The sequence below is a fragment of the Dryobates pubescens genome, chromosome 5 (assembly GCF_014839835.1).
Source record: "Dryobates pubescens isolate bDryPub1 chromosome 5, bDryPub1.pri, whole genome shotgun sequence".
In the NCBI taxonomy this organism is placed as follows: Eukaryota; Metazoa; Chordata; class Aves; order Piciformes; family Picidae; genus Dryobates; species Dryobates pubescens.
The window spans coordinates 17,562,108-17,575,799 of NC_071616.1; the positions used below are offsets into that span (position 1 = coordinate 17,562,108).

At 46.7% G+C, this 13,692-nt stretch overlaps 1 protein-coding gene across 3 annotated transcripts in view; it reads right to left on the reverse strand.

Annotated features, from left to right (window-relative positions):
* Positions 1 to 2,133: 2,133 nt before the first annotated feature.
* The window catches only part of ARMH4 (armadillo like helical domain containing 4), a 69,571-nt gene continuing 58,012 nt past the window's right edge, over positions 2,134 to 13,692 (reverse strand). Inside the window, exons 6-9 of one of the 3 annotated variants that reach the window (XM_054161699.1) lie at positions 9,613 to 9,644; positions 8,512 to 8,616; positions 5,165 to 5,299; positions 2,134 to 3,342 (exon numbers count right to left, since the gene is read on the reverse strand). In XM_054161699.1, coding sequence (XP_054017674.1) covers positions 3,277 to 3,342; positions 5,165 to 5,299; positions 8,512 to 8,616; positions 9,613 to 9,644 — 338 coding nt within the window. In that variant the 3' untranslated portion in view covers positions 2,134 to 3,276. Of the gene's footprint in view, positions 3,346 to 5,164; positions 5,300 to 8,511; positions 8,617 to 9,612; positions 9,645 to 13,692 lie in introns of all 3 variants that reach the window. The other 2 variants (XM_054161698.1, XM_054161700.1) reach the window with 2 other exon arrangements.

Consider the following 13,692-nt stretch of genomic DNA (forward strand, 5'->3'; position numbering starts at 1 on the left):
GCTCCTCCTGTGCTGCTGTGTTTTCTCAGTTAAAAACTTATGCTGTTACCACACACTGCCCAGGCTCAGGACCATAACAGGGAAGCAAGAGGAGCCTGCCCCTCACAGACTGTTAGTGCACAAAACCCTGCTCATCTGCTGCTGCTGCTCCTGGCCTATTTGCTCTGTTCTGCACTACCACCACAGCCCCTCTTCTCCAGTGCTATTTCAGGTCTCTCTTCTAGGTTGCATGTCAAGGACTCAACCAGCCTAGCTACCAACCTTCCTGCTCCAAGACAGACTCCCTCTCGCAGGGAGGCTAACAGCCTTTGTCACTGCTTATTCTCCACATCTCCCTGGCTAGACCAGGGTAAAGCATTTCAGGAACACCTTGCAGCTGCCTGTATACTCCTGTTTCCAGCCTGCCTAATACTACAGCCAAAAGATGGCCCTCTCTGAGGATGATCTTCAGCAAACTGAAATGAAGGAGAAGTCATTCCACCCTGCAATCCCCTTCACACCTTGCCAGGAACAAATAATCAAAGAGCCTAAGGGACAGCAGTTTCTGACTCTCAAAACTCTAAGACAGCCAGCAAAGCTCAGCTGGACTGTTAACACCTCCCAAGCAGCTCCAAGCTACAAGAGACTTAGAAAGGAGAAAGAAATAGAGAGAGATCAGTATGGAAGGAAACCACATCTTTAACTAATCATGTATAACAGAAGAAAGAGACTTTAATTTCACATAGGGGCACCTAGACTCAACAGTGGGCTTCCAGATGGATGCTGGGTTGTTTTTAGCAAGGCAAACTTCTCCTGGTCAGAGTTTCAGGACTGAAAGGAGACAGATTTAAGCACTTGAAAGCCTGGCTGATAAAGCCTCTCAGAGAGGGATAAGAGTATGAAAACTCCCCAACACATTGATGGATGAGGTTTGACTGTGTCTCCCCCAACCTGCTCAGCAAGATGAAAGTGTAAGGGACCACCCAGCTCTTCACCTGGAAGACTAGCAATAGTAACAGCATTTTGAAACCAGGTTGTCCCAGCTGTCCTCCAGGTGACTCACAACCTACAACAAAGTGTCTAGGCTCTGAAGAGCACTGCTTAGAGTTGAATGACACATCTGATAACTTGGTGTTCAGAGGAGGCCCTGACCATCTCAAGGAAGAACTCAGCTTCAGGAGGGTCTTCTGAATGTTCTCTCTACCTTGCAAACACACTCATGTGCTTACCATCACTGACATCTACCCTTCACAAAGAATTAAATCCTTCATCTGCCTCTCCTCAAACTTTGCTCCCTTCCATTTCTTTGAAGCCTCAGTGGGATTTAACCTCAGTAGATGTGCAGTCTGGCCATATTTGTCTAATCAGGTCTTCTCTGGCAACAGTTGCTGTTCCCTGTATGAAGGATGATTCCCACCTCAAAAACACAGATGTTTTGCATACATGTCAGATTGACCTAATGTCATAACCAGAAGCAGAGATAAGGTAACACAGCCCTTTTGCTAGCTATTTTGACAGCATTTTTGTGCCAAGCAACATCAGTTTCCCCATGTCAGTTCCATAACATTTCAGACACTGGCTGTGCTCCTATGTAACCTGGTGCTAGCAGCCCAAGCAGCACTGCACCTTGTCCTCACCTCATGACACCCTTGGTTTTCATCTCGACAACCCTCTGGAACTAGAAGTCCTAGAGCTTCACATTTTCCCACATAGTCATGAGTTCCCCAGGGAACCACTTCACCTCCCCTCAGCAAACATCTCCACAGCTGTGACTGTTGCTGCTTTTCTACTATGAGCCACAAATCCCTCTACACTGACAGCCACCCATTCCACAACCCTTAGTGCCTTTCTGCATTTGGTAGTCTGGAGACAAGACACACCCAAAGCCCCCAAAGGTGCTGCTGTTCTTCCAGCCTTCAGTGAAAATGCAATGTCCAGTGGGTAAGGGAGGAAAAGGTTCTGCTTTCATCTTTGTGGGAATCCTAGAATTGTTTAGGTTGGAAAAGACCTACAAGATCACCAAATCCAACCATTAACCCAGCACTGCCAACTTCACACTAAACCATGCTCCTCAGCATCACATCTATGCTTCTTTTAAATACCTCCAGGGCTGCTGACTCCACTATTTCCCTGGGCAGCCTGCTCCGAGGCTTGACAACTCTTGTCCATGAGGCAGTTTTTCCTAATGTCCAACCTAAACCTCTTCCAGCACTACTTGAGGCCATATCCTCTTGTTCTATCATTTGTTCCTTGCGAGAAGAGACCAACCCCCACCTTGCTACAACCTCATTTCAGGTGGTTATAGAGAGTGAGAAGATCTCCCCTGAGCCTTCTCTTCTCCAGACTAAACAACTCTGGCTCCCTCAGCTGCTCCTCATAAGACTTATTCCCTAGACCCTTCACCAGCTTCATTGCCCTTCTTTGGACACACTCTAGCACCTTGATGTCCTTTTTGGAGTGAGGAGCTCAAATCTGAATGCAGCCTTACGAGAGATGAGCCAATAACTAGTGTCATTCAAATGGGCAGCAGAGGCTGAAAGAAATGCCCAACCTGCCTCTTCTCTTACCTACTTGCACACCAAACAAAAGCTTAGAGATCCATGCAAGACTGCCCATCAGCAGGTGAGTGCTGCCCTTTATTGTGCTGTTTGAAAACATAGCAGGATTTTTGCTGTGAATCAAGTGTTGAGGCCATTCCTGTGTGTCTCCAAGAAGCGTGGAGGAGAGCCAATAGAAGAAGGGGTGAGAGTTGGGGAACCAAGAACAGAAATGTGCTTCAAATTGTTATCAGCAACACTGTACATGGGCACTTCTCAGGTGGCAAGGGATACAGTCCAAGTGTCTAACTCATTAATTAAGCAGAGCAGCTAATCTCAGCACTAATGAACTCTAGCTCAGGTAATGTAACATTTAAAATGAATTGGACAGAAGTCATTCACAGTAAAGATTTCCATTCCCAGGCTAGGTGAGAGCTATTGTTATGATTAGATTACTGCCAGCCAGGACCAAAACAGTACATCAGGGTACCAGGAAAAGAACTGTCTGTATGGATAAGCTCCAGCTGTGGATCTGAATGAGGTGCTGGGTGGGAATGTGAAATCTCACTAGGGCATCAAAACAAACATCACTGTGCAGGACACGTAGAGCAGAGCATGCCATTTGGCCGGGCTGGTACCGACCACTGCTCGGTGGCTTGAGGTGGTGGAGAGCAGCAATGCATCAGAAAGTTTCTTGTTCTTTTCTCCCCCTCCCTTCTTTTAAAAGTCACAGGCTGTCACAAGGGCACTGCAGTTTGACTCAAAATTCATCTTCAGAGCTGTCGGCTAAGAGCATGACTCGGTCTTGCATGCTGTTAAATTCCCTCTGCTAGGAGAAGAAAAGAAACATTAAAGAGCTCCACATGCAAAAAAAAGAAACTAAGAGCATTTAGATTCCTTCCCATACTCTGAGAGAAGGTCCCAGTCACTTTAATCCAGACAAACCACAATCAGAACCAGACTGCACTCACTCTACAGCCAAAATCATATAATCAATAGAATGTCAGCAGCATGGAAGGGACCTTCAGAGATCATCAAGTCCAATCCCCCAAAGCAGGATCACCTAGGGCAGGCCATACAGGAACATATCCAGGTGGGTTTTCAAAGTCTGCAGAGAAGGAGACTCCACAACCTCTCTGGGTAGCCTGTTCCAGTGCTCTGTTTCCCTCATAGTACAGAAGATTCTCCTTACGTTGAGGTGGAACTTCTTATGTTCCAGCTTATATTCATTGTTCCTTCTGTTACTGGGCACCACTGAAAAGAAACTGTCACCTTCATCTTGACACCCACCCCTCTCATATTTATAGACATTAACAAGATCCCTGAGCTTTCTCTTCTCCAGACTAAACAGCCACAGTTTTCTCAGTCTTTCTTCATAGAAGAGATGTTCAAGTCCTAGAATAGAATTAACCAGGTTGGAAAGGACCTTTGAGATCATTGAGTCCAACCTATCATCCAACACCATCTAATCAATTAAACCATGGCACCAAGCGCCCCATCCAGTCTCTTCCTAAACACCTCCAATGATGGTGACTCCACCACCTCCCTGGGCAGCCCATTCCAATGGCCATTCACTCTTTCTGTGAAGAACTTCTTCCTAACATCCAGCCTAAACCTCCCCTGGTACAGCTTGAGACCGTGTCCTCTTGTTCTGGTGTTGGCCACCCGGGAGAAGAGACCAATCCCCACCTGGCTACAACCTCCCTTCAGGTAGCTGTAAACTGCTACTGCAGCAAACTGCAGCTGTAAACTGCAATAAGGTCTTCCCTGAGCTTCCTCTTTTCCAGGCTAGACAACTCCAGCTCCCTCAGCCTCTCCTCATAGGGCTTGTGCTTCAGACCCCTCACCAGCTTTGCTGCCCTTTCTCTGGACATGTTCCAGCAACTCAAGATCTTTCCTAAACTGAGGGCCCCAGAACTGGACACAGTGCTCAAGGTGTGGCCAAATCAGTGCTGAGTCCAGGGGCAGAATGACTTCCCTGCTCCTGCTGGCCACACTCTTCCTGATACAGGCCAGGATGTCATTGGCCTTCTTGGCCACGCTGCTGGCTCATGTCAGCCTACTATCAACCAATACCCCCAGGTCCCTTTCTGCCTGGCTGCTCTCCAGCCACTCTGACCCCTGCATGGGGTTGTTGTGGCCAAAGTGCAGCACCCGGCACTTGGATGTGTTAAATCTCATGCCGTTGGATTCTGCCTATCTGCCCAGCCTGTCAAGGTTGCTCTCTGCAGAGCTCTCCTACCCTCTAACAGATCAACACCTGCCTCCAGCTTGGTGTTATCTGCAAACTTACTGATGATGGACTCAATGCCCTCATCTAGATCATCAATAAAGATATTGAACAGGATGCAGCCCAGCACTGATCCCTGGAGGATGCCACTAGTGACTGGCTGCCAGCTGGCACCATTCATCACCACTCTCTGGGCTCGGCCCTCCAGGCAGTTCCTAACCCAGCAGAGAGTGCTGCTGTCCAAGCCACAAGATGCCAGCTTGGCCAGGAGTTTGCTGTGGGAGATGGTATCAAAGGCCTTGCTGAAGTCCAGGTAGACTACATCCACAGCCTGGACTCTCCAGTAGGTCCCTGTCTCTCTTGAATTGGTCAACAGGAGAGTGGGTGTGATTGGGTTTTTCCTTTGCTGTTGCCATACCTTTCTTTTGTGTCTCTTTGAGCCATTTCTCCTTCTGCGATTCATGATCTTGATGCTGTAGAGTGCTCCTAGGATAAAGAGGGCTCCAGCTATTCCGACTCCTACAGGAACCAGCATCCCAGACATGTATCCTGCCTAGGGGGAAAAGAGAGAAATAGAGCAGCACTCACAAGACCATCCTTTCAGAGTAATTTTTCACCACTCTAGGACTGTGACATGTCCCTACACTGCTTTCATCACAATTCACATCTTTGGGTCTTTATCACCTGTCTGCATAGGATGAGCTCTATTCCAGGACTGCTCTGCAAGCCCCCAGCCAGCCCCACTCCAGGACCCTGCTGGTAACTACCACAGCTCACTCACCATCAGCTTCTGCTAACAGAGACCTCCTTGTGACAGCTGAGGCACTGCAGTATTTGCTCACCTTTAGGAGAGGGAACAATTCTGGTGCAGAGCTGCAAGTGCTGGGTGAAGTTTCTGTTAATACAGGTGCACATGTGAAGGAAAACCTCAACCACCAAGCAAGCAATCCCAAGCCACAACAAAGACCTGTGGCCATCCAAAGCTTCATGCTTCACAGCTGCATGCTGTGTAGAGCAGGCTGAGTGCTTCTCTGACGTCCCCAGGTACCACCTGCACAAACCAAGGCACAAGTGTATGGCTGGCCATGGTCAAGGGAGCTCAATGCAGACAGCCCAGAGCTGCTGCTAGCCTTTTCAGCAGGAATTTGGACTAGCAGCAGACAAGGACCACCATCCTCCTGGCCGGCTCTCATTGCTGGAGTGTGTCTTACCATGGCCAAACTGCTAAATACACCTCCTGTAAAGAGTACTACACAGCTCCCATACTTCCCAGAGACACACTGGCTTGGGGAAACAAGCATTCTGGGACCTATCTCACCACAGGGACAGCAGAAGTTGCTCCCAACACCCACAGCTGGGTCTCTGAAGGAGCTAAGTGCAAAGCCAGATCGTGCTCAACTGCAGGAAGAAGCAGTTTGCTCTCTTCCTGGCCAGCCCAGCCTGAGCCTCTTTGACTTTGTACTGAGAATATCTGAATCACTTTTACTTAGCATGGAAGGGGTCATTTGGATGAGCAGGGCAATGATGTAGAGGGAGGTCACACAGACCTTCATCTGGCTTTAAGAGAAGCACAGCAAATGTAAATCAGCTTTAAATTCAACTGCTGTGATCTCTGTATGTTTGCACTGCCCATTAAAGAAGATATAGATAGCATGACATTTTAAATTACACATCTAAACATTCAAAATCCTTTAGAAAATATTCCCAAGTGCTTGCTATTTGATATTTTATTGTTTGTAATTCAAACAAAGTTTTGAAGTGCCAGATTGCTTCAGCATCCTCTTCAGCATCTTCACCTAACTCAAGCTGGGGGGCTCAGTGGACTAAGAGAGGCAGGTATGGCCTGATTCCCCCACCATCAGTGTTGCCTTTGCTTTTTCCTTCCTACAGGGTCCTACAGCTTTATCCTTTGACATCTGTATCCCCTAAAACATGTTTTACACCTGCCAAGGAACTTATGCACAATTCCAAGGGCTATCAGACAGGTCTTAGCAAGCCTCAGTCCATTATTTACAACCACTCATCTTCATCTGCATTCATGACCTGCAACACAGCTTAAAAAGATATGCTTACACCATAACTGTTTTTCTTTCATAATCCCACTGAGTGTGCAGGTGGTGGGGGGAACCTGCTCAGCATGTGCTGCCCTGGCTTCATACACTTAGCTGGAGAATTAAAGCAAGTGCTTTTTATCTAAGGCAGATACAACGCTAGCAAGGGCTGGTTTGCTCTCCCAAACCCCTCCAGATCCTGCTCAGTGCTTTAAATAGCAACAGCTTTGTGCTTGGATCCCAAGGCCTGAGGGATCTGCAGCTGCATTGTGCAAGGTCCCTGAACACCTTCCCAGAAAGCCCAGCCCTGCTCAGCATGGGCACTCGGAGGGGGCTGTGTGTCTGCACCCCAGTTCCCAAAAAAGGAGATTAGTGAGAACATAGCTAAGAGATTGTATCTCTGTGAGGCAATTAAGGTACCTTAATTAGGTGACCTAATTACTGCAGTGTGGGTTTTCCTATTTCTGGAACTTTGCTGCTGGCACAGGCGGTAATGTGGGACTGGAAATAGCTTTGTAGCTGCTGCCCAGCTGAGTTTCCATAACAGAAATCACTAATTTTAACATGATGAACTCCCTGGCCTGTCTGTAAGCCTTTATCACACACCCAGTCAGTCCATGCCCTTTACAGGCTTCCCCTAGTAGCTAGACCAATGATTTTTATCCCAAAAGTCTATGATGTGAAGCAGACCTAGAATTTTCTCCTAGCCCTTCTGTCACACAGCCCAGCTCATGAGGACTTCTGCATTTGCTTGATAAAAAAACCGCATTTCACAGGCAGCTCCAAAGCCATGTTTTTACCCCCTGCCCAAGGGGAAGATGCAGCTTCTTCACAGATCCTAGGGATGTTTTTAAGACACCAAATCCATGATCATGACCTTCCTGGCTCCACTGGACTGTTAGATAACAGCAACACAGGACTTCAGAGGAACCTCATCTCCATTACTCAGCACATAAAATGCAACATTTGCTCAGTGTTTGCAGATCAGACATAAACCTGTCACTGACCTGTGCTCCCTGCCCCACACTTCTCACACCTTCTGTCCCCCAGCAGGGCAGTCCTGACACAGGAGGAGACATCTCTCACAGATGGGGCCATCATGTGCCAGGATGCTCTTCTAGAGGGATTTTAGAATTGAGAGCACAGGGCTCTGCCAACAGCAAATGAGAGGAGCACATGATTGGTGTTGATAAACTTGACAAGAGGAGGAAATGGGGTGAGGAGGTTTATTTGCAAGTGATTTGCTACACCAAAAACTGGTTGGGAGTAGGTGAATGGGTTTTTTGTTGGGCTTTTCTAAGGGAAAATGTTGAGTGAGGTGAAAGATCTGCCTCCACACATCTGCCATTCCCCAGAGGAGGAGACGGCTCAGGGGCTGAGGCTCTCTTTTAAGCAGACACTAGCAGGTCCTCAGCTATACCACTGCTTGTGCTGGGCACTGCCATGCAGTCCAACATCTACCTGCAAGAGGTTCAAACTCTCCAGAGCAACTTTCATGGAGACTGGAACACACATGCCTCCTCTGCAGTGGAGAAGGACAGAGGTAGCCAACAAGGTGCCAAGAGGAAAGTGAAAGCTACAACTTCAGTGAGAAGACAGCTGATGTCACCAAGCTTGTGTTGTGATGGCTGGGGTAGGTCTGGAAAACTCAGGTGACCCATGCATGCCACATTCACTCCAGGCACTCAACCAGTCTTGGTGTCTGCTTTTTTACCTTTGTTGGGAAAACCATTCTCTGTCCCTTCATCATTCGCTCTGGCTGAATCCCCGGCCAAGGTGCTCTGCTATGAGCATAGATCGCACTAGACATGCCTCCTTCCTATCACAGGCAGAAAAGTGACTCAACAAGGGCTGGGCAGAAATCCACCTCAAAGCCCTCCACTCTCTAGTCCTGTAAAACAGATACCCAGACCTCATCTCTGCTCAGACTTGATAATAAGCTGCTGGTGAAATTTGATGTGGATCATGTGAAAAAGCTGGACTCAGTGGCTGACAATCTGCTTAAGCTTAGAGAGGTATCTTCAGGGGCTGGAGTTTCCTACTGAGTCTTTATTCCTTGTGGTGTCTCCTTTTTTTTTTTTTTTTTGTTTAATCTGTTAACTCTGATCCTGTTCAAGAATTTTCAAGCCCTGTTGAGTCAAAAAATGTTCCTGTCTTAAGACACTGTCACCTCATTTCTAGCTTCATGACTTTGCCATCATCAACAAAACATTTGGAAGGCTTCACAGTCCTTTCAAAATGTTAATATATTCTTTAGGCACAGATCTTGATTCCATGCACCACCACCCTGTAGCACCAGGCAGAAAAGATCAGGGTCTGTTATCTTTCCAATCTTCTTGTGTTTGCTCTTCTTCCTTCCAGGAATTTGCAGCCTTCCTTGCATGTGCAGGCAGGAAAGGTCTTGTTCAGAGGTGGTGGCATGGCATACAGCCTCCCACCAGAGAGGATCACCAGATCCTCTTGATTTGGCTTGAAAACCAAGCTTTGGACTTAGGGAAAAAGGGTGAAGGCAAGTTAAAGGGCAATAGAAATGTAACCTGGGTAGTCTGAAAAGACAGTGCCTTAGCGCAGAGAAGTCTATCAAATATCCCTGTCCCTCCTTCTGCTCTAAGTTACCACCCACCAGGGATGAATTGTGGATTTACACCACTACACAAAACAGCAGCCACTGGGTTCATTTGCCTCCCAGAGAAAATGTTAAGCCCCTTCTCAGCTGTCTTTGTAGAGATAAAGAACTACACTTTCAAGAGCTTATTTATTCCTGCAAGTAAAAACGTTTTTGCACTTAAAGTAATTGAAACACTGAGCCTCCTACCTTATCTTTCAGCTTCTCCATCCAGCTTCTCACTGAAAAACAAGACATAAAAAACCTGTAATCATGTTACTTATGTTATATTAATTAGTAACAAAATGATAGTATTAAAATAGATACTAATTAACTTGACAAGCTGATAACACTTTTCATCAGATTTCCTCTCTTCTCATTCATGAAAAAAAAAAAAAAAGAGCAATTGCAGCAAATCAACTTGAGAAACTCTTCAAGTGAGCTGGTAGGCAAGACCCTGCCTTCATCTGTGCAATACAAATCTTCAGTGTGATTTGAAAAAGATGATGAAAACCAGCATTTCAGGTTGTGGGCTTTTAAGCAGAACTTCTGATACATACACTGGGACCTCTGAGAAGGAGAAAAACAAAACAGCTTGGCTATCCCCTTCCACTGGCCCCCTCCACAGGAGCATTCTTCCCTTTATTTGGCCTAGCCTGTAACAATGCCTACGAAAGTGTTATTCCCTGTCTTTTATTCCCCTGCTTTTCTGGAAGCAGCCATTGCCTGCTCTGGGAAGTCACCAGAGAAATGGGATAGCGTTGTAGGTGCTAAATTACTAAACCAAGTGAATTTATACTGCTCTCAGAGAGGTCTTAATTTCCTAACAGTTAATATAAGTCCCATGAAATATGATAGCTAAGAATTAAAATCCTCTAACAGGATTTGGGATGAAGTACTGAGCTCATCTCAAAGAACTGCAAGCGCTTAGCAGTGGGCTCACAACTCAGCCACTCCACAGGTGACTGGATTTGCCTGCACTGCACCAGAGACGGAATGCTCAGCTCTTCAGAGACACCCAAATACTTAAAATCCTGCTCAGAGGTCAGAGGCAAAGAAACAGGTAAATGTTGGAGGTTTTTCAGGTTGTGACAACTGTGTTTTAAGCCCTGAACAATTCCCATTTCACCGGGAGACAATGCTACATGCAAAGGGAACAGGTAGAATTGGATGCACCAATGTTCTTCTGAGTGAGATTTCTCCCAGGATGCATCCAATCCCAAATGTAACACAGCATTTATGGAGCAAGACCTTATTTCCAAGCCTGCTTTCTTAGAGAAAACCACTTCAAAGCTCATGTTCATAGAGTCACAGATTCAGTTTCAGTTAGAAGGGAACTTGAAGATCATCTAGTTTCAACCCCTCTGCCATGGGCAGGGACACCTTCCACTAGACCAAGTTGTTCAAAGACTCATCCAACCTGGACTTGAACACCTCCAGGGAGGGGGCATCCATGACCTCTATGGGCAACCTGTTCCAGTATCTCACTACCCTCACCGTAAAGAATTTCTTCCTAAATCTGTCTAAGTCTAAATCTGCCCTCTTCAAGCCTCTATCCATCCTCTCTGATCCCTACCACTACAATACCTTGTAAATAGGGCCTTCCTGGCTTTCTTGTAGGCCCCTTTAAGGTACTGGAATGTTGCTATAAGCCTTCTCCAGGCTCAATAGCCCCAGCTTTCACAGGGTGTCCCCACAGGGGAGGTGCTCCAGCCCTCTCATCATCTTTGTAGCCCTCCTCCAGACCCACTCCAGCAGTTTGATGTCTTTCTTATGCTGGGGGCACCAGAACTGGATGCAGTACTCCAGGTGGGGTCTCACAAGAGCAGAGCAGAGGGGAAGGATCATCTCACTCATCCTTCTGGTCACACTTCATAGGATGCAGTGCAGGATACAGTTATTAATATTAGAGTCTGCACATACACCACTCAGGGCAACCATCCTTCTGGAATGACAGCCTGTGAGCAAGGAGAGTGCAGCAGCAGAAATGGCAATTTTATCTCTCAGACACAATAGAGAGAAGTGCAGCAGCTAGGAAGGATCCCAAGTCACTCAGATGTGAGAAAGTGTGAAACAGGCAGAGGGGCACACACACAAATTCACTTAGCTCTGACAGATAGCTAAGAAAAACCACTTAGCTATCCAGGAGACAGACACCCACAGCACTAGAAGAGGACAAGGGGGCTACTATAATCTGCTCTTCACACCATTAGTCCTGACCTGCATGGACTAAGTCACAGTAAACTTAATTTGTGAAGGTGACATCATAAATTGTGATGGTCATAGGGGAATATAAGGTGACAGGTGAAAATAAGGAAGAACTTTACTTTGAGTGTGACAGAGAACTGGAACAGGCTGCCCAGAGAAGTTCTGGAGTTTTCTTCTCTGAAGACTTTCAAAACCCACCTGGATGTGATCTTGTGCCACCTGCTCTAGGTGAACCTGCTTTAGCTGAGGGTTGGACTAGATGATTTCCAGAGGTTACTTCCAACACCCACCATTCTGTGATTCTGTATGATTCTACGGTTTTGTGAACATCATCTTCTGCTAGTCCAAGCTTTTGTGTTTTGAGTGTCCTTCCCAGTGGAATACCAGAGAGGAAGGAAATAAACAGCTTCCCTGGGCTAGATCTCTCAGCTTGATTTCTAGATGTTACACTAATTAGACTTTCAATGAGAGCTCCTATGCTGTTGTCTTGCTGACAGGCATGGAAGAGAGCAGACACTGAGAAAATTCTCCTTAAAACCCAAATATTGCAAAACAAAGCAATTCATCCCAAATTCTTGAAGGGAACCTACAGGAAGATTGGAGAGGGACTTTTCCCCCTTGCCTTGTCTAGGGACAAGACAAGGAGGAATGGTTTGAAGCTGAGGGAGAGTAGGTTTAGACTAGGTCTTAGGAAGATGTTCTTCAGTATGAGGGTAGTGAGACTCTGGAACAGGTTGCCCAGGGAGGTTGTGTATGCCCCCTCCCTGGCAATGTTCAAGGCCAGGCTGTATGGAACTGTGAGCAACTAAGTCTAATTGAGAGGCATCTCTGCCCATGGCAAGGAGGCTGGAGTAGAAGATCTCTAAGGTCCCTTCCAACCTAAGCCCTTCCATCATTCTTACCAAAAAGTTGACTTCTGACTGTCATGGTTAGAGATGCTATTGTGTTTTACTCCAAGCTTCCAAGGAATGGTGACACAGCACCAGCCACAGCTTCAGAACTACACTGCACACTTTGAAGTCTTGGACCGATGTCCGCTGTGCACATCCAGACAGCTACATGTGTTCACACAGTGCTTGATGCTCTCTTGGCCCTAACTCAGGCTAAGCACAAAGCCTATTTTCCACATCTTTCACAATAATTATATGGGATCAGAGATCTTATCAATAGTTGACCCACTTTCTTGTGGCTGAACAGCAATGCCTCTAAAGCAGCAATTAACTCCAGCGCGTTTCTGACAAGCAAGGCTGATCGAATAATATTCTACCACCTATTTTCAACACACACAAATTCTGGCTTCACTCCCCTCTGCTCCACAAGACAACAACAACATGTCTGTTGGGACCCTATAGTACAAATCTTTATTTGCTGTTTATAAATTGCTTATTATTAAAACCAACCTTGTTTTCAGCCATGTAAAGACATGTCAGACGTCTTTGTGAATCAAGCCAAGCCACAGGAAAAACAACACAGTGGGATTTCTCCTAGACTGGCACCTCTCTGAGAGATGCTCTAACAACCACAAGCTGGCTGGCTGGGTAACAGCCTCTGACCTCTGCTAGAGGAAAATAAAGGTCCCAGATTTGGAGGTCAAAAACCTGGCTGGCTCTTCAATGTCCTGGAAGTACTTCATTGGTGTGTGGAGCAGCAGATGCAGCTCTGTTGGAGAGGAGAGTATGGAGCAGCCAAAAACGCAGTCCTGGATGCCCTAGCTCTGCAGCTGGTCAAGGAGCACTGGATTACAAAAACTCAGAGTCACATAATGGTAGGAGTTGTAAGGGACCTCTAGAAATCATCTAGTCCAACTCCCTGTTAAAGCAGGGTCACCTAGAGCAGGATGCACAAGATTGTGTCCAGAGTTTTGAAGGAGACTCCACAACCCTTCCGAGCAGTCTGTTCCAGTGCTCTGTCACACTCAAGAATTTTTCCCTTATGTTGTAACAGAATGATTTGGGTTGGAAGGGACCTTAAAGATCATCTGGTTGACACCTCCCTGCCATGGGATGAGGTTGCTCAAGACCTTGTCCAGTCTGGCCTGGAACACCTCCAGGGAGGGTGCATCCACAACTTCCCTGGGCAACC